A 26041-nucleotide genomic window follows, 5' to 3' on the forward strand; every position below is an offset into this window, starting at 1 on the left:
ATGAGCCAGAGAAAGCCATGGGGCTTTTAAAAGTGGCAGAAGACATGTGTCCTACTCTCTATTATAATGATTATTGATTTCTTAACTGTCCTCTGTGTGTAGAATAAGATAGTGTGTCAAATCTAGCATGGATAATTCAGACAGCTCCCACTTTTAGAGATAAACTTGTCCTAGCATCTGAAAGTGACTTATTGTAGCAAAAGTCCTTGGGCCATTGGGACTGTTAATTGGAGGGTAAAGTATGTGAGAAGTAAAAAGCAGAGCATTAGTAGGTAGAATGAAATCATGCTGCAATGTATAGAACTGGCAAGAAAAGGGGGGGTTCTAGTACTAGCACCCACTAAATGCTGTCACTAAATGGATGCTTCACAGTGTTCACCTTTAATTCATTCCATAGCCCTGCAAGATAGCTGTCATTAGCCCCTATTTCAAATGAGGAACCTGAGGCTCAGTGAAGATGGCTGTTAGGGCCTCACAGCCAGGATGTGCAGAGCTGGGATTCAAATCCAGGTCAGACTTACGGTTGACTATAGCTCACTACCGATGTCTTCCTGGAGTGCACTGCACTGTCACTCAGAATTCTGTCCCTGAGAGCCTGTAAGTTTGCTGTCAGTTTGTCTAACCTTCAGAAAATCCACCAAAACAGCAGAACAACAGACAAGAACCCATGGATAAAAGAAGTTATTGAACAGTGATCGTTAAATGATATAAAATTTGTAAAGTATATGTAATCATATATAATAATGATTGTTTTACTTTAAAAACTTCACTTTACAAAAGACGTCAGCATAGATTTTACATATCCAGCTTCTAAATACACTGAAGACAATCTGTTTACAGATACTGAATTTGTAGTTTTTCCAGACACAGTTTTCATGTACAGATGAATGAATATTTCACATAAGTGCAAATTTACCCATCCATTTGGTTCCTTGAGATACTAGTAATAGTAAATCAATAAGTATTTATCTATCACTTTTTCCCTGCTAAAGATGCTGTGCTAAATCTGGGAAGAGAAACAATCAGGCACACAGTCCTGCTCTAAAGAGGTCTCTCTCCAGCAGGGGAGATCAATCAAACAAATACAGAATTAAGTCGAAGAGGTTTTTGTTTGTTTGTTTGTGTTAGTGACAATGGGGGGCGGGGAATAGAGAGAAAGAGAGAAAGGTTTTACCGAACTGAAAAGTATTCAGATGATACCCGTTATAGAGACTTGGAACGAAGTAATGGGATCAGGTTCAGGAGGGTTAGAGAAAGTTTTGCAGAGCCAATTCTTGTTTCTGGGTTTAGAAGGGAGATAAATGTTGAAAGGCAAAAAGCAAATGTACTTATTGGGCCCAAACAAAAGTATAGAGAAAGATGTTATTTAGGGAAGAGTAAGTGGACTGATTTGAATTTGAAGAAACATGTGCAAATGGACTATGGACTGTTAAATCAGAAAAGGCAAGCTGTAACCGAATTATGAAGAAAGCCTTGAAAGACCCATGCAGTCTCTGGATGGCTCTTTTTAGGTGTGGTAGCCACCAAAGATTTTCAATCCAATTAAAACTCTGCCTTCCTTTTCAGTAATTGGTGCTGGGACAACTGGATATCAACATGAAATTGACTCCCCTACTTCACACCATATGCAAAATTAACTCAAAATGGATCACAGACCTAAATGTAAATGATAAAACTCTTAGAAGAATGCACAGGAGTAAATCTTTGTGATTTTGGGCTAAGCAATTATTTCTTAGGTACAACACCAAAAGTATAAATGATAAGAAAAAAAAAACCCGATAAACTGAATTTAATAAAAACAATTTTACACTTCAAAGAACACCATTAAGAAATGGAAAAGATGACCTACAGACTGGAAGAAAATATTTATATGTATGTCATATAACCAATGATAGACTTATACCTGAAATATTTAAAAAAAGCTCTTATAACTCAATAATAAAAAAATTTTGAAAATGTGCAAAAGATTTGAATGTTGAATATTTTTTCAAAGAAGATATATGAACAAACTGTAAGCACCTAAATAGATATTCAACATCACTGGTGAGATAAGATGTCACACAAACTAAGATGTCTATAATAAGAAGAAAATTGGGGCACCTGGGTGGCTTGGTCAGTTAAGCATCTGACTCTTGATTTTGGCTCAGGTCATGATCTCAGGGTCGTGAGAGCAAGCCCCACGCAGGGCTCTGCTTTCAGTGCAGAGTCTGTTTGAGATACTCTCTCCCAGTCTCTGCCCCTCCCCCCGCTCACATGCACTCTCTCTCTCTCTAAAATAAATAAATAAATAAATAAAATCTTTTTTAAAAAATTCTTTTAAAAGTCAATAACAAGTGTTGGTGAGCATGTGGAAAACTGGAATTTCCATGCACTGATAAATGGGAATGTAAAACAGTGTGGCCATGATGGAAAACAGTTTGGCTGTTCCTCAAAATGTTAACTACAGAGTTACCATTGACATTGAAATTCCTTGGTTAGAAAAATTCTCCAACAGAAAAAAAAATGTTCCTACAAAGACTTGAATGTGAATGTTCATAGCAGCATTATTCACAATAGCCAAAATAGTGGAAACAACCCAAATGCCCACCAACTGGTGAAAAGATAAACAAAATGTGGTATATACATACAATGGAATATTATTCAGCCATGAAAGGGAAATAAGTACTATGTATGCTACAGCATAAATGAACCTCAAAAATATAACGCAATGAAATATTTATGCACCCAACATGGGAGCACCCAAATACACAAAGCAGCTAATAATAAACATGAAGGAAGTAGCTGGTAGTAATACAATAATAGTAGGGGACTTTAGCACCCCACTTACATCAACAAATAGATCACCCAAATAAAATCAGAAAGGAAACGTGACTTTGAATGACACATTGGCGCAGATGGATCTATCAGATATATTCAGAACATTCCATCCTAAAGCAGCAGAATACACATTCTTTTCAAATGTATATGGAACATTCATGGAACAGAATAGATCATATGTTAGGCCACAAAATATATCTCAACAAATTCAAGAAGATTGAAGTCATACTATGCATATTTTCTAACTACAACATTATGAAACTAGAAATCAACCACAAGAAAAAATCTGGAAAGCACACAAATACATGGAGGTTAAATAACATGCCACTAAACAATGAGTGGGTAAACCAAGAAATCAAATAGGAAATTTAAAAAAATACATGGAGACAAATGAAAATGAAAATACAATGGTCCAAAATCTCTGGGATACAACAAAAGCTGTTCTAAGAGGGACATTTATAGCAATGCAGGCCTACATCAAGAAGCAAGGAAAATCTCAAATAAACAACTCAACCTTACACCTAAAGGAGCTAGAAAAAGAACAAATAGAACCCCAAACCAGTAGAAGGAAGGAAATCAGAAATAAACGAAATAGAAACTAAAAAAAACAAAAACAAAAAACCAATAGAACAGATCAATGAAACCAGGAGCTGGTTCTTTGAAAAGAGCAATAAAATTGCTAAACCTTTAGCCAGACTCATAAAAGAAAAGAGAAAGTCGGAGACAGAGACAGGACTCAAACAAAATCAGAAATGAAAGAGGAAAAATAACAACTGACACCACAGAAATCCAAAGGATTATGAGAATATTATGAAAAATTATATGCCAACAAATTGGACAACCTAGAAGAAATGGATAAATTCCTAGAAACATAGACCTCCAAAACTGGAATCAGAAAGAAGTAGAAAATTTGAGCAGACCAATTACCAGCAAAGAATCAAAAAACTCCCAACAAACAAAAGGCCAGGACCAGATGGCTTCACAGAAAAATTCTACCAAACATTTAGAGAAGAGCTAATACTTATTCTTCTCAAACTATTCCAAAAAATAGAAAAGGAAGGAAAGCTTCCAAATTCATTCTATGAGATCAGCATTATCCTGATACCAAAAATAGATAAAGACACTAAAAAAAAGGGAACTACAGGCCAATATCTCTGATGAACTTAGATGCAAAAATCTTCAACAAAATATTATCAAACTGAATCCAACAATACATTAAAAAAATCATTCACCACAATCAAGTGGGATTTATTCCTGAATACAAAGGTGGTTCAGTATTCAATCAATGTGATACATCATATCAATAAGAGAAAGGATAAAAACCATATGATTATCTCAATAGATGCATAAAAAGCATTTGACAAAGTACAACATCCACTCATGATAAAAGCTCTCAACAAAGTAGGCTTAGAGGGAACATACCTCAAAATAATAAAGGCCATATATGAAAAATCCACAGTGAACATCATACTCAATGGGGAAAAACTGAGAGCTTTTCCCCTAAGGTCAGAAACAAGACAAAGATGTCCATTTTCACCACTTTAATTCAACATAGTACTGGAAGTCCTAGCCACAGCAACTGGACAGCACTGAAAAAAATAAAAGGCATCCAATGTGGTAAGGAAGAAGTCAAACCTTCATTATTTGCAGATGACATGATACTATATAGAGAAAACCCAAAGTAAATTGTCCACATCACTACATTTCCCCTTAAGTATTTTATCATGTACATCATTAAATAGAGCTCAGTATTTCTTTATAATTTTTAATGTAAAATACACATTAAATGAATGTAGACATACTGGGTATACATTTGCTAAATCTTAATAATTGCATACATCTGTGTAACCCAAACTGCTATGGAGATATAGATTATCACCATCATGCTAGACGGTTTTCTTATGCCCCCCTTCCAGTAAATCCTCTACCCCTTTACTCACAGACAACATTGTCCTTGATTCTTCACCATGGACTAGTTTTGCCTGTTCTAGAATTTCCTATAATGGAAACATATGGTATGTCCTCTTTTGTGTAGGTTTATTTCACTCAGCATCCTTTTCAGATTCATCCATGTTGTTTTTATCAGTAATTCATTCCTTTTTATTTCTGAGTAGTGTTCTGTTGTATGAATATGGCAAAGATTATTTATTCTTCTGCTCATGAACTTTAGGGTTGTTTCCAATTTGAGGGTGTTAGGGAAAAGCTGCTATGAATATTCTTGTGCAGGTATTTTTGCATACATGTGCTTCTTTCTACTAGGTAATGTGAGGCATGGAATTGATGAGCCATAAGGTTATCTTGAGCTTTATAAGAAACTGGAACACCTTTTGTCTAGTTGTATAATTTTACACTCCCACCAATGGTGGTGGGTTCTACTGATCTGCAGCCTTGCCAATATTCAATGTTGTCAGTCTTTTTGATTTTAACCATTTGTACATCTTCTTTGGTGAAATTCAAAACTTTTGCCAATTTTATTGATTTCTTTCTACTGAGTTGTCAGAATTCACATATTTTGATACTATTCCTTTGTCAGATATAAGATTACAAATATTTATTTCTAGTCTGTGGCTTACCTATATGTTTTTTATGTGTCTTTTGAAGAGCATAAACTTTCAATTTTGGTAGTCTAATTAATCAATTTGATCTCTTATGCTTAATATTTCCTTGACCTACCTAGGATATTTTTGCCTACATGCAAGTCATGGAGATAATCTAAGTTTTCCTTTAAAACCTTCATGGTTTGGGGGCCACTGGTTGGCTCAGTCAGTAGAGCATGAGACTCTTGATCTTGGGGTTGAGTTCAAGCCCCACATTGGGTATAGAGATTATTTAAAAAGAAAATCTTTAGGGGGGCCTGGGTGGCTCAGTCAGTTGGGCGACCGACTCTTGGATTTGGCTCAGGGACTTGGGATTGAGCCCCACATTGGGCTCCGTGTTCAACGGGGAGTCTGCTTGAGGATTCTCTCTCCCTCTCTCTCTCTTTCTCTCTGTAATAAATAACAAGAAAATAAAAATAAATAAATAAATAAGAAAATCTTTAAAATATATATAAATAAAAACAAAGCTTCATGGTTTTATCCATCTTAAATGAAGTATTATATATGTTGTGAGATAGGGGTTAATGTTCATTTTTTTTCCATAATGAGTATCCAGTTATTCCAGTAATGTTTGTTGAAAAACTTTCTTTTCCCTCTTGGACCTTTCAGTCAACTTTGTTGAATCTCAAATTATAGTATAAACTAAGGGTCTATTTGGCTCTCTAGTCTGTTCCATTGATCTATTTCTTGATCTTTATTACAGTATCAAACTCTTGATTCCTGTAATGTTATAATAACTCTTGAAATTGAGTAGTTAATTCCTCCAACTTTATTTTTCTTCAACTTTGTTTTGTATATTCTAGGTTTTGTTTTGGTTTTTTTTGCATCTCCATATACAGTTTAGAATCAGCTTGTTAATTTCTACAATATGTCTGGGGGATTTTCTTTTTCTTTTTTTCGTCTGGGGGATTTTAATTAGTATTATATGAGAGGGGATGGGGAGGAAAGAGTCCCATAAACTGTAATGTCCCTTCCCTTTATAGTGCTCTCTGATCTGCTAAGACAGGATTTCAGAATTTAAAAATTTTAAATGGCCTCAATGACATGTAATTCACATACATATAATTCACCCATTTAAATTGTACAATTCAATGGTTGTTATGGTATTCACAGATAAATGCAACTATCACCACAATTTTAAAATATTTCATCACCTCAAGAAGAAACCTAGCATTCCTATCATCCTGTTATTTTTCCATTCCTTGTCCTCAGCCTTAAACAACAACTAATTGACCTTCTGTCTTTATAGATATTCCTATTCTGGATTTTCTCATTAATGGAATAGAATGTAGTCTTCTGGGATTTCTTTCATTTGACATAATGTTTCCATGTATCAATATGTAGCATGTATCACCACTTCATTTCTTTTTATGGCCAAAAATATTCAATTGTATGGAATATACTACATTTTGTTAATCCAATTATTCATTGATGGATGACGGTACTATTGTGAATAATGCTGCTATAAATATTCATGTACAAGTTTCTGTGTGAACATGTGTTTTTACTTCTCTTGATCTATTCTCTAGAGTAGAATCCTGTGTCATATGGTGACCTTCTGTTTAATTGTTTGAGGAACTGACAGACTGTTTTTCAAAGTGGCTGGACTATTTTTACATTACCAGCAGCAGAGTGTCAGGGTTCCAATTTCTCCACAGCCTCATCAACCACTGTTACGTGACTTCAATTCTAGCCATCCTACTGGGTGTGAAGTGGTATCTCATTGTGGTTTTGATTTGCACTTTCTTGATGACTAATGATGTTGAGCATTGTTTCATGTACTTGTTTGCCATTTTTGTATCTTTGGAGAAATATCACTCAGATCCTTTGCCCACTTTTTAACTGGATCGTTTTTCTTGTTATTATTGTGTTGTAAGAGTTATTTATATATTCTAGATACAATTCCTTTATCAGATATGATTTGCAAAAATTTTCTTCCATTCTATGAATTGTCTTTTCACTTTCTCGATAGTATCTTTTGAAACCCAAAAGTTTTCAATTTTGATGACGTCCAACCTATTTTTTTCTTTTAGTGTTTGTACTTTTGGTGTCATATTTAAGAATGCTTCATCAAAGAAGAAGAATTTTTTAATTTTACTTTTTTATTGTGGTAAAATATACTTAAGTTTAGCATTTCAACCTTTTTAAAGTGTACATTTCGGTGGCATTAAGTACATTCACATTGTTGTGCAACCATCACCACTATCCAGCTGCAAAACTTTTTCATCATTCCAAACTGAAACTGTCTGCATTAAACAATAACTCTCTATTCCCTCCCCCTCCCCACCCCCAGTCCCTGGTAAACACTTCTACTTTCTGTCTATATGCATTTGACTACTCTAGGTACCTCATATAAGTAGAATCATGCAATATTTGTCCTTTTTATCTGGCTTATTTCACTTAGCATAATGTCTTCAAGGATAATCCATGCTGTAGCATACATCACAATTTCCTTATTTTTTAAAGCTAGACAATATTCCAATGTATGCATATACATTTTGTTGATTAACTCATCTCTTGAACATTTGGGTTATTTCCACCTTTTGGCTATTTTGAATAATGCTACTATGAACACTATTGTACAAATATCTGTTCAAGTGCCTGCTTTCAATTCTTTTGTGTCTAAACACCAAAGTATAATTGCTGGATCAAATGGCAAATCAATGTTTACTTTTTTGAGGAACCGCAAGATCACTGGGATTTATGCCTATATTTTCTTCTCAGAGTTTTATAGTTTTTGCTTTTATGTTTAGGTCTTTGATCCACTTTGAGTGAATTTATATTTATGGTGTGAGGTAAAGTTCTAACTTCATTCTTTTACATGTGATTATCCAGTTGTCCCATCACCATTGTTGAAAAGGCTATCTTTCCCCACTGAATGGTGTTGGCACCCTTGCAAAGAATCAGTTGACCATAGATGTATGAGATTATTTCTGGACTCCCTATCCATTACACTGATCTATATATCTGTCTTGGTGCTAGTAAGTTTTAAAACTGGAAGTGTGAGTCTCCTGACTTTATTCAAGATTTTTCAGGATTGTTTTGGCTATTCTGATTCCTTTGAAATTCCGTGTGAATTAGAATCAGCTCATCAATTTGTATAAAGAAGTCGGCTGGGATTCTGATAGGGATTACACTGAATCTATAGATCAGTTTGGGGAGTACTGTTATCTTAACAATATTAAGTCTTTTGGTCCATGAACATGGGCTTATCTTCGCGGTTAGGGTTTTTTTTTTTTTTTTTTTTTTTGGTATTCATATTCTTTTTTTTTTTTTCATTTTTTTATTCTTATGTTAATCCCCATACATTACAACATTAGTTTTAGATGAAGTGTTCCATGATTCATTGTTTGTGCATAACACCCAGTGCTCCATGCAGAATGTGCCCTCCTCAATACCCACCACCAGGCTAACCCATCCTCCCACCCCCCTCCCCTCTAGAACCCTGTTTGTTTTTCAGAGTCCATCGTCTCTCATGGTTCGTCTACCCCTCCTATTTCCCCCGCTTCATTCTTCCCCTCCCGCTACCTTCTTCTTCTTCTTTTTTTTTTCCTTAACATATATTGCATTATTTGTTTCAGAGGTACAGATCTGAGATTCAACAGTCTTGCACAATTCACAGCGCTTACCAGAGCACATACCCTCCCCAGTGTCTATCACCCAGTCCCCCCATCCCTCCCACCCCAACCCCCACTCCAACAACACTCAGTTTGTTTCCTGCGATTAAGAATTCCTCATATCAGTGAGATCATATGATACATGTCTTTCTCTGTTTGACTTATTTCACTCAACATAATACCCTCCAGTTCCATCCACGTCGTTGCAAATGGCGGTTAGGGTTTTATTTTTAAGATTTTATTTATTTATTTATTTATTTATTTATTTATTTAAGAGAGTGCATGCAAGACAGGAGAGGAGCAGAGGGAGAGGGACAAGCAGACTCTGTGATGAGCTCAGAGCCCAATCCCACGTTCTTGAGACCATGACGTGAGCCGAAATCAAGAGTCAGACATTTAACCGACTGAGCCACCCAGGCGCCCTGGTGGTTAGTTTTATAAAATTATTCATTTAATCTTTTTACTTATTATAGGTCTATTCAGATGGCTGATTTCTAGCTTGAGTCAGATTCAGTAGTTTGTGTGCCACCACACTCCAAAATACATTCCCCTTTTCACCATTTGTTTGGCAAATAGTTGCTCATAGCATTCCTTTATAATCCTTTTTATATCTGTAAAATTGGTAGTAATGTCCCACTTTCATTTCTGATTCTAGTAATTTGAGGCTTCTCTTTTTCCTTTGTCAAACTAGTTAAAGTTTCACCAGTTATGTTAATCTTTACAAAGAGCCAGATTTTTGTTTCTGATTTTTGTTTTTCTATTCTTTATTTCATTTTTTTCTGCTCTAATCTTTATTATTTCCTTTCTTCTACTTATAGATTTAGTTTGTTCTGTTTTCTCCAGTGTTTTAAGGTTGAGGGTTAGATTATTGATTTGAGATCTTCCCCCCACCACTCCCCGCCCTGTAGTATAGTCATTTACAGATATAGATTTGTCTCTGAGCACTGCTTTAGCTGCATCTCATAGGTCATTGTGCCTTGACTTTTATTCAGTGTTAAATATTTTCTGATTTTCCATTTGATTTCTTCTTTGATATTTAGGGCAACTAAATCATTTAGAATATATACACTTATGTTTCCACTTCTATTTCCATACTTTGATTATTCATGAAATTTTTAACATGCACATTAAACATTCATGTGTAACAATGTCTCATACCATCACTTGAAAAATAAAAGAATATCAGAACATTACTTCTGATCATTTTCCTCCAAAATTCCATGCTATTGCTATCCAATATTTTTACTTTCATCCTTGTTTTTAACATCACAAATTAATGTTGTTCTTGTTATACCAACAATTTTTAAAACTGTATTTACATATTTGTATATGTATTACATATTATATAATATATAATATATTATATAATAATACATATTATATAATAATACATATTATATAATAATATGTATTACATATTATTATTTTGCTCATTACTCTTCCTAAAGTATATCCTTTTAGAATTTGCTTTAGTAAAAGCATGATAAAGGTAAACTCTTAATTTTTGTTTTATCTAAAAATGTCTATTTTCATTCTTGAAAGATGGTGAGCTGGGTGGGTTAACAATTACTCTTTAAGCATTTACAGATATTATTTCATGAATTTTTATTCACTTAATATATTTTACTCATTATTATTACATAATTATAATTATTTGCAATGAATAAAAATCAATATACCAAAACTTTTTGTAATAATTATAAATTATGTTATAATAATATTCTTATTTCATTAATTTTATTTCTTATGGAGTATCACTCTTTTCTATCTTCCTGATTTTAAGATCAGGAAGATCTTAAAATTTTTAGTTTTAGTCTTTTTTATTCTGCAATTTCACTCTGACGTGTTTAGGTATTTCATCAGTCTTAGAAAAGTCTTGCCAAATATTCCCTTTGTTCTGTTTTCCTAAATCTTTTCTGGGACTCTAATTAGGCTTACTTTAGATCTCATTCTGTCCTTCACTTCTAATTATTTTAAATTTAAAATGTCTTTCCACATAAAAAAATCTTCATTGTTTCCACCGGTCCATAGCTTGGGAAAGTGTCTGGGGAGTGTAGAAGTAACTGTTCTGGTGACAAGAGCAGAAGTTCAGGTGGAATCCCCAAGGCCAGGGACTGAAGCAGTGCCCCTTGAGGGCCATTGCACTCAGGAGGTCTCTAATCATGCTTGAGAGTGGGTCTTTCTTTCTTTTTTTTTTTTTTTAAGATTTTATTTATTTATTTGAGAGAGAGAGAATGAGAGACAGAGAGCACGAGAGGAAAGAGGATCAGAGGGAGAAGCAGACCCCCCGCCGAGCAGGGAGCCTGATGCGGGACTCGATCCCGCGACTCCAGGATCATGACCTGAGCCGAAGGCAGTCGCTTAACCAACTGAGCCACCCAGGCGCCTGAGAGTGGGTCTTTCAAAGAGATACTACCCAAGCCTGTCCTGTGGAGAGTGGTCAGGTGGAAGCCCATTTTCTGGATGAATTTCATGGCTTGCTTTAGAAAGTGGTTTTTCATGAATTCACAGATATGAGGGGCTGTACTGGCAGAGCCCAGAAAAAGCAGATCTAGTAGGGCTAGCTTCAGTTTCTTTTCTAGAACCACGCAAGCCTCCAACGCATCCAACACATAACCTGACTCATATTAAGATGACTCCTGAGATGACTCGTATTCTCAAAGAAGGCACTGTCAACACACTGGTTTTGCCCGGAGGCAGTTGGTGCTTTGTGTTTCTTCCTTTCCAACTCACAGATGACACACACCCTTTAATGCCACACTGTTTCGGTTAAAATAATAGCAGAGAGAGGGATAGGTGTTATAGGTTTACAAATGCAGGTTGGCCAGGTAGTAGATAGTGGCCTTGGCCTCATTTCAATAATTCTGAAGGATCTGGTGCCTTTTTTGGATACAAGGCACTGACCACAAAATACAGTGTTACTAGTGCTATTAGTCTATTCTTTTGCCAATACCACACTATTTTGATTACTGTACTTATAGTAAGACTTGAAATCAAGCAATGTCAGTCTGCTGATATTGCTCTTCTTGTTCAGTAATGTGTTAGTTATTCTTGGTCTTCTGCTTTCCATATAAACTTTAGAATCAGTTTGTCTATATCCAAAAATAACTTGGCTGGGATTTTGATTGAGATTGTGTTGAATCTATAGATCAAATTATGTCATCTTAAATATAGTCTTCCTATCCATGAGCATGGAATATCTCTCCTTTCATTTAGATTGTCTTTGTTTCATCCAAGTTTTGTAGTTTTCCTCAGATAGATCTTGTACATATTTTGAGACTTATACCTAAGTATTTTATTTTGGGGGTGCCAATAGAAATGGTATTGTTTTAATTTCACATTCCAGTTGTTTATTGCTGGCATATAGCAAAGCAATTGATGTTTGTATATTAACGTTCTATCCTGCAACCTATATATTAACTTTCTATTCTGCAACCTATCCTGCAAGTTTTTTAGTTCCAGGAGGTTTTCTGTGTTTGTGTGTGTGAGAGGTTGATTGTTCGTTCTGTCATTTCTTTGGGATTTTCTACGTAGATAATTGTGTCATTGGGAACAAAATCAGTTTTTTCTACCTTCCTGATATATATATATACACACATACCTTTTACTGCCACGTTGCATTAAATAGAACTTCCAGTATGATGTGGCATAAAAGTGGTGAGAGGAGAGATCCTTGCCTTGTTCCTGATCTTAGCAAGAAATTTCCTCAACACTAAGTATGCTATTAATTGTAGATTTTTGTTGTTTTATTGAGTCAAGTTCCCCTGTATTGAGAATGTTCATCTGGAATGTGTCTTGAGTTTTATCCAATTTTTTTCATGCATCTATTGATATGACCATATGACTTTTCTTGTTTAGTCTGTTGATGTGATAGATTACATTGAACCAGGCTTGCAAACCTGGGATAAATCTCACCTGGTCATGGTCTAATTCTTTATTGCTGAATTCTATTTGCCAATACTTAAGAGGATTTTTGCATCTATATTCATGAAGAATATTGGTTTGTAATTCTGTTTGTGTTTTTACTGTCTTTGTCTGGTTTTGGTATCAAGGTAATAAAATCAATTGGGGAGTTTCCCTCCTCTATTTTCAGGAAGATATTTTATAGGCATGGTGTTAATTCACCCTTAAACAGTTGGTAGAATTCTCTAGTGAAACCATTTGGATGTTAAGATTGCTTTGTTAGAGGTATAAAATTATAAATTCAATTCCCTTAATAGTTACATGGTTATTCAAGTAATATATTTCATATTGGATGAGTTCTAGTGGTTGTATTTTTTGAGGAACTGTTCCATTTAAGCTAAGTTATCAAATATAAGTGTAGATTGTATGCAGTATTCTATTATTATTATCCTTTTAATGTCTGCTGGATCTGTAGTGATAGCCCTTATTTCATTCTTCGTATTTGAGTATTCTCTATTTCTTTCTTCCAGTTTTGTGAGAGGATTGTCAATTTTATTGATCATTTCAAAAAACCAGCTTTTTGCTTCATTTGAGTTTCTCTATTGATTTTTGGTCTATTTCATTCAATTCTGCTCTTTATTAATTTTTGCATTCTGCTTGAGTTTACGTTGTTTTCCCTTAATTTCTTGGAGCTTAGATCGATTTGAGATCTTTCCCTTTTTATAATGTATGCATTTAGTGACTTGAATTTCCTATCAGTACTGCTTTAGTTGTGTCCCACAAATTCCATTTTTATTTTCATTCAGTTCAACATATTTATATTTTTCTTTTTAAATTTCCCTTGAGAGTTGAACTCATGGATCATTTAGAAGTGTGGTTAGTTTCTAAGTGTTTGGAATTTTCCTTTCATCTTTGTTATTGATTTCTAGTTGATTTCATTGCATCAGAGGACACAGTTTATGTGATTTAAGTTCTTTTAAATTTCTTGAGGTTTGATTTATGGCCTAGGAATGTTCTTAGTATACGTTCCATAGGTACTTGAAAATACTGTGTATCTGTGTCATTTAGATCTTGTTGATTGATGGAATAATGTAGTTGAGTTCTATATCTTTGCTGATTTTCTTTCAAATTGCTCTATCAACTGTTGAAGTCACTAACTGTAATTGTAGATTTGTCAATTTCCCTTCATTTGTTGTTTTTTTTAAAGATTTTATTTATTTATTTGAGAGAGAATGAGAGACAGAGAGCACGAGAGGGAAGAGGACAGAGGGAGAAGCAGACCCCCTGCCGAGCAGGGAGCCCGATGCGGGACTCGATCCTGGGACTCCAGGATCATGACCTGAGCCGAAGGCAGTCGCTTAACCCACTGAGCCACCCAGGCGCCCCTTCATTTGTTTTTTTAAAAAAGATTTATTTATGAGAGAGAGCGCGAACTGGGGGGGAGGAACAGAGGGAAAGGGAGAGAATCACAAGCAGATTCCCTGCCGATCCCATGACCCTTGAGATCATGACCTGAGCTGAAATCAAGAATCAGACAATTAACTGACTGAACCACCCATGCATCCCTATTTCCCTTCATTTCTATCAGTTTTTTTCCACATATTTAAGAAAAATTTTTTAAGATTTTATTTTTATTTATTGAGACAGAGATAGCAACAGAGATCACGAGCAGGAGAAGCAGACTCCTGCTGAGCAGGGAGCCAGACGTAGGGCTCGATCCCAGGACCCCAGGATCATTACCTGAGCTGAAGGCAGATGCTTAACCAACGGAGCCACCCAGGTGCCCCTTTTTCATATATTTTGTGCATAAATGTTTAGGATTGCAGTCTTCTTAGTGGACTGGCATTTTTATCATTATGTCATAGTCCTCTCTGTCCCTAATATTCTTTCCTCTAAAGTCAACTTTGCTATTAATATAGCCACATCTGCTTTCTTTTGTTTGCAAGGTGAGTCTTGTATTCCATCCTTTTAACTTTCAACCTACCTACATCATAGTATATGAAGTGAGTTTCTTATACACAACCCATCGTTCATAGTGTTGGGTCATATATTTTTTTATCCACTCTGTCAATCTTTTTTATATTTAATGCCTTTATAATTAATGTAACTATGATGTATTAGTGTTTAAGTCTGCCATTATTTTTTTATTTTCTGGTAGTTCTCTATGTTTAACTTTTTTTTTTTCCTTTTCTTGCCTATCTGTAGTTTAATTGAATATTTTTTTAAATTCCATTTTGATATATCTATAATATTTTTGAGTATACTTCTTTATCTAGTCTTTTAGAGTAGTTGCTCTAGTATGTACATTATAAATTTATAACTTATCCAAGTTTATTGGTGTCACCATTCTACCAGTTTGAATGAACTATAAAAACTTTATCTCTATACTCCTTTACCCTTCCATTTCTAATTGTCTTTTTTATTAAGATTTTATTTATTCACTTGAGACAGAGGAATAGAGAGAGAGAGCATGAGCAGGGGAGAGGCAGAGGGAGAGGGAGAAGCAGACTTCCCGCTGAGCAGGGAGCTGGACATGGGGCTCAATCCCAGGACCCTGAGATCATGACGTGAGCTGAAGGCAGATGCTTAACCATCTGAGCCACCCAGGCGCCCCCATTTCTAATTGTATTATTCTCTCTACCTACATTGAAAATCACAATGGATAGGTTTTTTTGTTTTGCTTTAACAAACCTGAGAAAACTTAAGAAAAGTGTGTTCTATTTATCCCTATTTTTACTTTCTGTTCTTCCTTCCTGATGTTCCAAGATCCTTCTTTTATCATTTCCTTTGTGTTTCAAGAACTTCCTTTAGTCATTCTTTGAGGGGAGATCTGCTGGAGATAAATTCTCTTAGTTTACCTTCATCTGAGAATGTCTTGGTTTCTCCTTCATTACTGTAGCATATTTTTGTTGGATATAGAATTCTGCATCAACAGTTCTTTTCTTTCACTTAAAAAGTGTTGTGCAACTTCCTTCTGGCTTTTGTTGTGCCTGGTGAGAAATTCATTGTCATTTGAGTTGTGTATGTCTTACACATTATGTGTCATTTGTTGCTGCTTTCAAGACTTTTTGTTTTTCTTTGGTTTTCAGACATTTCAGACATTCATTCAGACTATGACATGTTTTGGTGTGGATATGGGGGTTTAATCCTGTTTGGAGTTCACTGAGCTTCCTAGATCTATTGCAAAATCTGGAATATTTTTAGAAATTATTTCTTCGAATTTTATTTCAGCCTCCACCTCTTCCTCTTCTCCTTCTGGAAATCCAATGTCATGAATGTTAGATCATTTGTTATAGTCTCAAATGTCCCTGGGGCTCTATTTATTATTTTCAATTTTCTGTTGTTCAGAGTGGCTAATTTCTATAGTTATATCATCAAATTCACTGATTCTTCCCTCTATTTTATTTTGCTGCTCAGCTCATCCATGGAGTGTTCTCTTTTTTAATTTTAATTTGTTATTTTATTTTTTGGTTCTAGAAATTCCATTTGGTTTTTCTTGTATCTTCTATTTTTTTGTTGCAACTTTCTATTTCCTTGCTGATACTTTCTTTTTCATTTATATCAAGTGTTTATATTTGTTAGAGCATTTTTAAGACAGCTGTTTCAAAATCCTTACCAGAAAATTCCAAAGATTTATTTATTTTAGAGAGAAAGTATGAGCAGGGGGAGGTGGACAGGGAGAGGATCTCAAGCAGACTTTGCGCTGAGCACAGAGCCTGATGTGGAGGTCAATTTCATGACCCTGAGATCATGACCTGAGCAGAAATCAAGAGTCAGACGCTTACCTCTGAAACAAATAATGCAATATATGTTAAGAAAAAAAAAAAGAAGAAGAAGGTAGCGGGAGGGGAAGAATGAAGCGGGGGAAATCGGAGGGGTAGACGAACCATGAGAGATGATGGACTCTGAAAAACAAACTGCGGGTTCTAGAGGGGAGGGGGGTGGGAGGATGGGTTAGCCTGGTGGTGGGTATTGAGGAGGGCACATTCTGCATGGAGCACTGGGTGTTATGCACAATGAATCATGGAACACTACATCTAAAACTAATGATGTAATGTATGGGGATTAACATAAGAATAATAAAAAAAAAAAAGAGTCAGACGCTTAACCAACTGAGCCACTCAGGTGCCCCTTTACCAGAAAATTCTATTATCTGTATGATGCAGTTGTCTTTTGCCATTCAATCTGAGATCTTCCTGGTCCTTGGAATGGTAAGTGATGATCATTGAAAGTTGAACATTTTGGATATCACGAGATTCTGGATCTCATTAAATCTTGTGTTTTAGCACTCCTCCTCTGATACCTATTGTAGCTGGCCTCTGTTACCATTCCACCTGGGGAGCAAGACACTGCCTCATTACAACTAGGGGAAGATGGAAGTTCAGGTTCTCCTCTCTGCTTTGAATGACATATAAGAGGAGGGAGGCTCCTTGGCACTGCTGGGTAGAAGCTGGAGTTCAGGCTCCATCATAGGCTGTGGTGACAATTCTGGCTTAGAAGGGGAACACCTTGTTACTCTTCCCCATGTATCTTCCACTGACAATGCAAAATGGTGGATGAAATGTGTGAGTGGCCTCAGTTCTGTGGAGCAGTGATAAAAAGTCCTGACTCTGTCAGGCTTATTTGAGTCACTTAACGTGAAGGGGGAGGGCACCTAACAGCAAAGGGAAAAGAACCTCTGTACAACCCACATAATTGTTCAAAACTGTCATGAGATGGTAATCCTACATTTAAAATAAACAGGAAAAATAAAATCAGTTATCAGGTGAACATAGCAATTTTGGTTTTCTTGTATGGGAAACCTGCTCTGGAGGCTCAGTAGATCTGTGTGGGAATCTGGTGAGGGGCAACAAAGGGCACTCTGTCACAGGCACAGAGAACAGCAGTGGGTCAGTGGATTTTAGTTTGTTCCAATAAGTATCACACTGGGACCCCCTTATAGCCCCCTAACAAGAACAGGATTAAATATTTGAGCTCAACTGCCAGCAATGGCTGGTCTTTCCCTTACTTCCAAAAGCAAAGAATTAGGGAAGATCCACAAGGTTAAATGAAGAAAGTACAGGCCTTCTACACTTTACTTATCTTTAAAGGAGACAAACTAGGATTTAGGTTTTCCTCATATCAGAAAAAAAGTCATGAACACGAAGCTACACAGATCGGAAAAGACAGGAAAAAAAAAAGCAGGTGAGAATCTGTACACAACTGCTTCTCTTCCTATTGAAGTTTTAAAGAATGTAACCCAACTACTTCTTTGCTCCCTCATATTCTTGCATTGGGACAGCTTAATCAAAATTCGGTTTCCAAAGCAATAAATACTGGTTAAATACCTGGCATAGCAGTCATGAAGCCTGGTTAGATCTCCTTTTCAATCTCCCCTTTAAGTACCAATTTGGCTCTGCCTGCCCTTAATGTCACTTCAATCAGCAAGAAAAGAAATAATTTGGGGCACCTGGGTGGGTCAGTCAGTTAAGCGTCTGCCTTCGGCTCAGGTCATGATCCCAGGGTCCTGGGATCGAGTCCCTCATCGGGCTCCTTGCTCTGCTTCTCCCTCTCCTCCCTGCTTGTGCTCTCTCACTGTCTCTCCTCTCTCTCTCAAATAAATAAATAAAATCTTAAAAAAAAAAAAAAGAAAGAAAGAATTCTCTCAGAGACATTTTAATGTACCCCACTGATAACTAGTCATTCATTATGAAGAATACCTTATAGTAGGAACTTGGTAGAGAACAACAGTGTCAGAGCCTTTGTTCTATCAGGTCTCCTCCAGAGATGACAGAGTAAGTCTCCTTTCACAAGGAACTTCTGGAGGTTCAGATGGTATTCCCTAACCTCTGGGTATCGTTAGCCCATTAGAAAAATGAGCTAAAAGCAATGTCCACAATAGCCAAACTGTGGAAAGAGCCAAGATGTCCATTGACAGATGAATGGATAAAGAAGATGTGGTGTGTACACACACACACACACACACACACACACAGGAATATTATGCAGCCATCAAAAGGAATGAGATCTTGCCATTTGCAACAACGTGGATGGAACTGGAGGGTGTTATGCTGAGCGAAAGAAGTCAATCAGAGCAAGACATGTATCATATGACCTCACTGATATGAGGAATTCTTAATTCCTTAATTCCTCAGGAAACAAACTGAGGGTTGCTGGAGTGGGGGGTGGGGTGGGAGGGATGGGGTGGCTGGGTGACAGACACTGGGGAGGGTATGTGCTATGGTGGGTGCTGTGAATTGTGCAAGACTGTTGAATCACAGATCTGTACCTCTGAAACAAATAATGTAATATATGTTAAGAAAAAAAAAAAAAAAGAAGATAGCAGGAGGGGAAGAATGAAGGGGGGGAAATCGGAGGGGGAGACGAACCATGAGAGACTATGGACTCTGAAAAACAAACTGAGAGTTCTAGAGGGGAGGGGGGTGGGAGGATGGGTTAGCCTGGTGATGGGTATTAAAGAGGGCACGTTCTGCATGGAGCACTGGGTGTTATGCACAAACAATGAATCATGGAACACTATATCAAAAACTAATGATGTAATGTATGGTAATTAACATAACAATAAAAATTTAAAAAAAAAAAGAAAAATGAGCTAAAATATGCAAAGCAACTAGTACAGTACCTAATGTACAGTAGATGCTCCATAAATGTTTCCTGGTCAATTATAACAGTTGACATTTATTGAGCACCAACTATGTGCCAGACCCCACAAGCACTTCTTTATATATAGCATTTCCTAATAAGTGCTAATAGCCCGTTTTATAGATGAGTTAAATAAGGCTCAGAAATTCAGTTTATTTAGAGAATTATCAAGGGATGTGGCTAGCATTTGAAACCAGTTTGTCTGATTTAAAATCTCATATCCTTTCCATTACTCCACATTGCTTCTTTTAACTGTTAAGGGCATTTGAGTGAGCTAGACAGAAAGTGTAAAGCAAGTGAGCTATATTAACCACTTAAGAATTCTAAACTAAAATATTGTTTCATGTCTCAACAGATGAAAGAAGGGAAGGGTAAACAATTTGAAATGAAACAATAAACCCCTAATGGAATAAAAAGATGCTGCTGAATGTTTTAGAACAGACAAATGTTAATTAGATGTCTGATTTTTTCCTCTTTTTACAGAAGGCATTCCTCCTGCCTCAAAAAATGGGCATTATTTCTCTTTATGCTCCATCTGATTAAATTATCCCAATCCTGGAATGTACTGGGACAAAGTAGGCAGGTTTTATTCTTGGAAAACCCTCAAAAGAGAGAGGCACTCAGATAGATGGCCTAGACACTAAGCCTGTTTAGCATTAAGAGTTCAGTCTTAGATTCTATGTTCTGGAATATTAGGCTGGGTGTCTTCTTACCTGGATTTAATGATTTCTCTACCACACGAACCATCCTATACTGTTCATGTAATGTTTTAAAGAACTGTTCACTTAGTCTTGGGGCTGGGTAAGAGGAAAAGATATAGAAACAGAAAAAAGAAATGAAATATAACCATGAATGCTTAACCAAAGCTCCAAATGGGTTGGGACGGAAAGAGAAGACTTTAGTATCAGTAGAAATAAAGCCAGACACCTTGGATTTAGGGAGATGATTAAAAATCTTAGTTACTATGGTAAAGAACTTTGTTAATGACAAGTGGCTGCCATCAGGTGCCAAATTCCATTAACCTCTCAATCTCTACACAAAAAAAGAATTGCAGACATTGGCCATGGCCCCATTTTTTCCTGCCAATACTGACACCAGGAGTTTGGACCATCTATCAAAATTTCTTATTACTAGGATTTAACCTCCAATAGCATTTTCTGACAGCTGACTATAAACTAGAGCTTCAACAGTAAAGTATTATTTTAGAAATATGAATAAATGCTTCACGATTAAACTCTACTCTCAATGCAGAATCAGCTTTTATTTTAACCTCTGAAAGACATTATTGTTTATGTTTGATGCCAGTTTTAAATGGACACAATTGTAAATAAATGATTTTAAACAGAGCTCCTGATTAAACCTAAATCTAATCATTTTCCATAACTCCAGTTTTATTTGGATTTTATGTGCTTGCACACAGACACACTTAAAGAACATATATTTATATTTATAGATAAAATATAGATGATGTGGGAGTTTCTGACAAATGATTTGTTAATTAAAATTTATTAACTATATAACCTTTGAATACCAGAGAAACTTCAATATGTACAAATCAGTATGAGTTCCCAGTTCCTAAACTTTGGTTATATGAATATGCCTCAAGCACCATAGAACAAACAATAATTCTAATTTGAAAACAAACAAAAAAAATCCCAAGAAACGAGAGATCCTGCAACTCTCTTGCATCTTTTCTTTTTTTTTTTAAAACACCATTTGGGGAAACTCTTTTATTATACATTTCCTTCCATTTTGGTCAGTTTCCAAAAACAGTATTAATAAAAATTGATCAGGGAAGAAGGGACTGAGAAACCATTATAGATCAAGGTGCTGTCTTAAAAGAACTGTATCTGGAAATTATTCTGTCTGAAATACAAAATCGTTTTAACCTAGGAGATGTGCATTATGTAACGTCTGAAAAAAATCCTCAACTCTTTATTTTCAAAATTCAAAACTCAACACAATCATAACAAGAGTTGGGGGTGAAAGGCTTACAGGGAAATCTTTAGCAAACCCAGTTAAAAAGTTCTTTGTTTTCAACTTCTTCCCTGGCATCCCTGGCATCTGCTAGCTGCAGAGGCAATGTGCATAATATATAGGCATCAAAAAAGAGATCTGACAGGCTGAGCACAACCTTTCATGGGATTTCACAGGGAATCTGAAGGGCAAAAGAAAGAAAAACCGAAGGATGAAGACTGAAATAGAAAAAATGCAAACAAAATATATTTAAGCCTGTGTAAGTTAGGATGGAGGGGGCTTACATGACAACTGCATGTGTGTGGAAGGGATTGCATCCTTGCCCACAAACTGGATTATATACACATTCATATTAAGTTAAGTCAGTTCGTATATTACACCTGACAAGTCAAACAGGATGTTTCTAGTGAGAGGTGGAAGGAGGTTCTCTATTTACTCAGCTCCTCAGGCCCCAGTCCTTTGTCCTGGCTGGTTGGTGGTCTCTGCACAGAACTCAACAGCATGGTATATGAATGGATAAAGCTTGATGTCTGGTCCAGGGGTGGAACAGTTTCTGCATTCTTCATTGTAATACCGGAGCAACAGCTTATATACTTCTCCTGGAGAGTAAAAGGCCAGATCAATACCCACATTAAGGTATGTAGATGGATAAAATTGCTAGGGAACACTCCAGAAATCTTAATCTATCTTAATCTAACTTAACATGTGCTCACTTTTGGCTTTTGAAAACAGAGCATATTCCTGGAAGGCTTTCCTAATGTAAACTTAAAAAAATTTTTAAGTATCTTAAAAACTACTTATTAGTTCATGATGACAACAGGCCACACATGGTACATCAGCCACGTACCATTTGGGGAGTTTGTGGCAATTTTATTTCTACATTCAGCTCCCAGGGTAGCAAGGCCTTTCAGGTCCAGCTGAAATACAGCAAATGAGCATGCTGTTATGTCTGATAAATGTGACTCAGAGTGAGGCCTCTTAGACTTGAACTCTCCCTCCTTCCTATACCGTCCCTCTTTTATTTTTCTATATGCATGAAAGTAAAAATGGATATTAAATATTAAACTCCAGCTTCTTGGCCTTACTTTAATAAGCTCACATACTCATTCAAGATAGCAGATGAAACTTTGTCAGAAAAAAGATTCTGCAGATGTTGCCCAACTAAGACTGTGTCCACCCTTCTCAAAGTCATGCTTTCATTTTTTCTTATCCACTGTGATCCATCCAGTTTAAACAAGTGTTTGTTTGTCCTGGATGGTGGACAATCTATCTAGATACCAAGTGTCAAGACGATTTCCTACTTACCAACAGTTAGTTTCCTTTCAGTAAGGAAAGTGTGTATGCTGTAAATGTCTCTCATCAATTCTGAGTCCCCAAAGGTGAAATAAACTACATCACGCTCAGCTACAGCAGCTGCCAATATCTGTATTAAGGCTGTAGCAAAGAGAAGAAAAACACAGCTATATTATGACACTTCCCATCAAGACACCTTTAGTTCTTTCAACCAGCTAAATTATAGCTGGTGTGCAATAGCCTTATCCTGGATTAAAGATTTATAAACCAAATACTCGTGTTATTAGAAATGGCAAATACAGATGAGTATAAATCATCTAGTCGTGTGACTTTTCAGACGTGCTCCAAGAATATCAGCAAGCCACAGAATTCCACACAAGCACCTTTGTGGGAACATAAAGGAAGGTACATCTGAGGCAGCAGAGTCAAGGCACTAAGGTGGTATTTTCTTTCACTTATATTAATTTGGAACTAAACGTTTTGTTTGCTTGCTTGATTTGATTATTTTGTCTTATTACATAGTCACCGTCTTTTGTATCACAGGAGTCTCTATGATTTTTCCTAAACAATGCACTTGGGAGGTTCTAATGCTCTCATTAGTCCTACAGCAAGCATTCTCAAAATGGGTTAGCACAACCTTGGCCCTCCTATACTCCCACCGCCACCCAATCACTGCAGCAAGGAGTCAATGTTACTGAACACATCGAATAGTAACTCTGGTATGCTGGAATGCGGAAATCATTGAGAACCACTGTCCCCAGGAATCAAAGTTACAAATCACTGAGCCTGAAATATGTTTCCAAAAATTAAGTTCCTTTATAACCTTAATCTCAATGGACAAAGTTTATTTCATTTTTAAAATTTTTTGAGGACTTTATTATTTTAATTCCAGTGTATTTAACATATAGTGTACAATATAGTGATTCATCAGTTCCATATATTACTCAATGCTCATCAACACAGGTGTACTCTTAAATCCCCTTCACCTATTTCACCCATCCCCTCATCCACCTGCCCTCTGCTAACTGTTTGTTCTCTATAGTTGTGTCTGTTTGTTGGTTTGCCTTTCTTTTTTATCCCCTTTGTTCGTTTTGTTTCTTAAACTCCACATATGAAAAAAAAAAAAAAAAAACTCCACATATGAGTGAAATCATACAGTATTTGTCCTTCTTGACTGGCTTATTTCACTTAGCATTATACTCTCCAGCTCTATCCATGTTGCTGCAAATGGCAAGATTTCATTCTTTTTTTATGGCTAAATAATACATACACACACACACACACATATATGTGGAATATAGATACATCTTTAGCCATCTGTCGATGGACACATGGACTGCTTCCATAGTTTGGCTATTGTAAATAACGCTGATAAAAACAGAGGTGCATATATCCCTTTGAATTAGTGTTTTCGTAGTACGATTACTGGATTGTAGGGTAGTTCTATTTTTAATTTTTTGAGGAACCTCCATACTGTCTTCTACAGTGACTGCACCAGTTTTCATTTCCACCAACAGTGTTTCTTTTATTCCACATCCTCGCCAACACTTGTTTCTTGAGTTTTTGATTTTAGTCATCCTGATAGGTATAGGGTAATATCTCATTATGGTTTTGATTTGCATTTCCTTGATGAGGTTTATGTTGAGCATTTTTTTATATGTCTGTTGGCCATTTGTATGTCTTCTTTGGAGAAAAGTCAATAGACAAATTTATTTTAAATAACAACAAAACTGAACATAGGTATAAACTGAACAAAACAACACAGGTATAATTCTTTGCTAGTTACATATCTTTCACTTCATAAAAAGGAAGGTGGGACTCAAACTAAAACATTATGGAGAATAACTTCAGTATAGTTTTGATTTTTGAGAGCATGTTAATACTCTACATATTCAAAAAATAAAATTAAAACAATAAGAATGGGAATGGAGAGCAATCTATAGCTGAAAGCAAACAAAAACAAATTAGCCTAATTTTATTTCAAAAGAATAACATAACTACACTGAAGGGAAAAGAAAAAAGGAAAAGATGAAAGAAAAAAAATAACTAATCCAAGTAACTTATGAACATAATATATGACTAATATACTGTCAGTCTTGGGCAAGGAGAAAAGAATTACAAACAAATCCCCAATTCTTTTTACTAGGTTTGCTTATCATAGCAGTTCAGGCAAAGCAATTTTGAAACTATTTTTAAATATATTCCAGGATTGAGCAAATGAGTAAAGGTGTTGATATTGTTGGGAGCTGGAGTCCTTACTATAGAAGAGGGGGGCACACAAACCTGGAATGGGGGAATAGAAAAATAACTGGGATGGATTCAAATGGAAGGCACTAGTGTGTACTCACAGACTTGTAAAATACATACATTTCTGTGTGTGTGTGTGTGTGTGCATTCTTAGCTTTGTCTGCTAATGTGCTTTAAAAGAAGACACCCCAGCGGCAGTGAGCACATCTAGTGCCCAGATCTCAGTCTCTAATACCATTCCCCCTTTAAAGGAGATGGATTTCTCAGGGAAATGCCTGATTCCATGGTTAGGATAGGATAGGTACGAGAAAAGCCCAGGATATTTTCTTATACCAGAAAGTAAAAAAAGTGCTCAGGATACAGGAGCCAGTTTGAAGGAGATCCCTAGTCAAGTCTGGGCAAGCTGGGCACCAAAATATTAAATACAGTAATAAATTAAAAACCACTGAAAAAATATCAATTCCCGAGTCCACACTGATAATATATAGTAAATAGAGAAAAGGAAGGAGGGGCTCTTGCTCACAGGAGAAAGTCAAAGACTAAATGGAGGGTGAGACAGCACAGGATAATTCTCTTTTGCAACCATCATGGTAAAGACTGGTTCAGGCAAAAATCACTAAAGGATGCCAAATCTAATGGAAATTTTGTCTTAAAGTGTCTTCCCACAGATGGCTTATTAGCTACAGGGAAGGAAAAAACTATACAGTGGAGAAATCAGACAACACCTTGACTGGGTAACATCACCAATGAGGTCAGATGGCCATCAAGTGCCTCTAGATATTATCACCTATGCGGTTCTCTAACAATGCATAACCTCAACCTAATTATAAGGCAACAGCAGACAAACTCAAGGAACACTGTATTCTTTAAATATGTCAATGTCATGAAAGATTAAAAAAAAAAAAAGGCTATGGAAATACTCCGAATTCAAAAGGAGGCTAAAAGACA

General features: G+C 36.1%; 1 protein-coding gene across 8 annotated transcripts in view; it reads right to left on the bottom strand.

Annotated features, from left to right (window-relative positions):
• Positions 1-754: 754 nt before the first annotated feature.
• PARG (poly(ADP-ribose) glycohydrolase) overlaps positions 755-26041 on the bottom strand; it is a 137657-nt gene continuing 112370 nt past the window's right edge. For 7 of the 8 annotated variants that reach the window (XM_064594946.1, XM_054508278.2, XM_054508277.2 and 4 more), the window contains 2 exons: positions 22859-22987; positions 11289-22152 (listed from right to left, as the gene is read on the bottom strand). In XM_064594946.1, the coding sequence (XP_064451016.1) occupies positions 21998-22152; positions 22859-22987 (284 nt within the window). In that variant the 3' untranslated portion in view covers positions 11289-21997. Of the gene's footprint in view, positions 5805-11288; positions 22153-22858; positions 22988-26041 lie in introns of those variants that run through there. The other variant, XM_064594944.1, reaches the window with a different exon arrangement.

The sequence above is a fragment of the Mirounga angustirostris genome, unplaced genomic scaffold (assembly GCF_029215605.1).
Source record: "Mirounga angustirostris isolate CCGP_5_RB_7025 unplaced genomic scaffold, mMirAng1.0.hap1 SCAF_6, whole genome shotgun sequence".
In the NCBI taxonomy this organism is placed as follows: Eukaryota; Metazoa; Chordata; class Mammalia; order Carnivora; family Phocidae; genus Mirounga; species Mirounga angustirostris.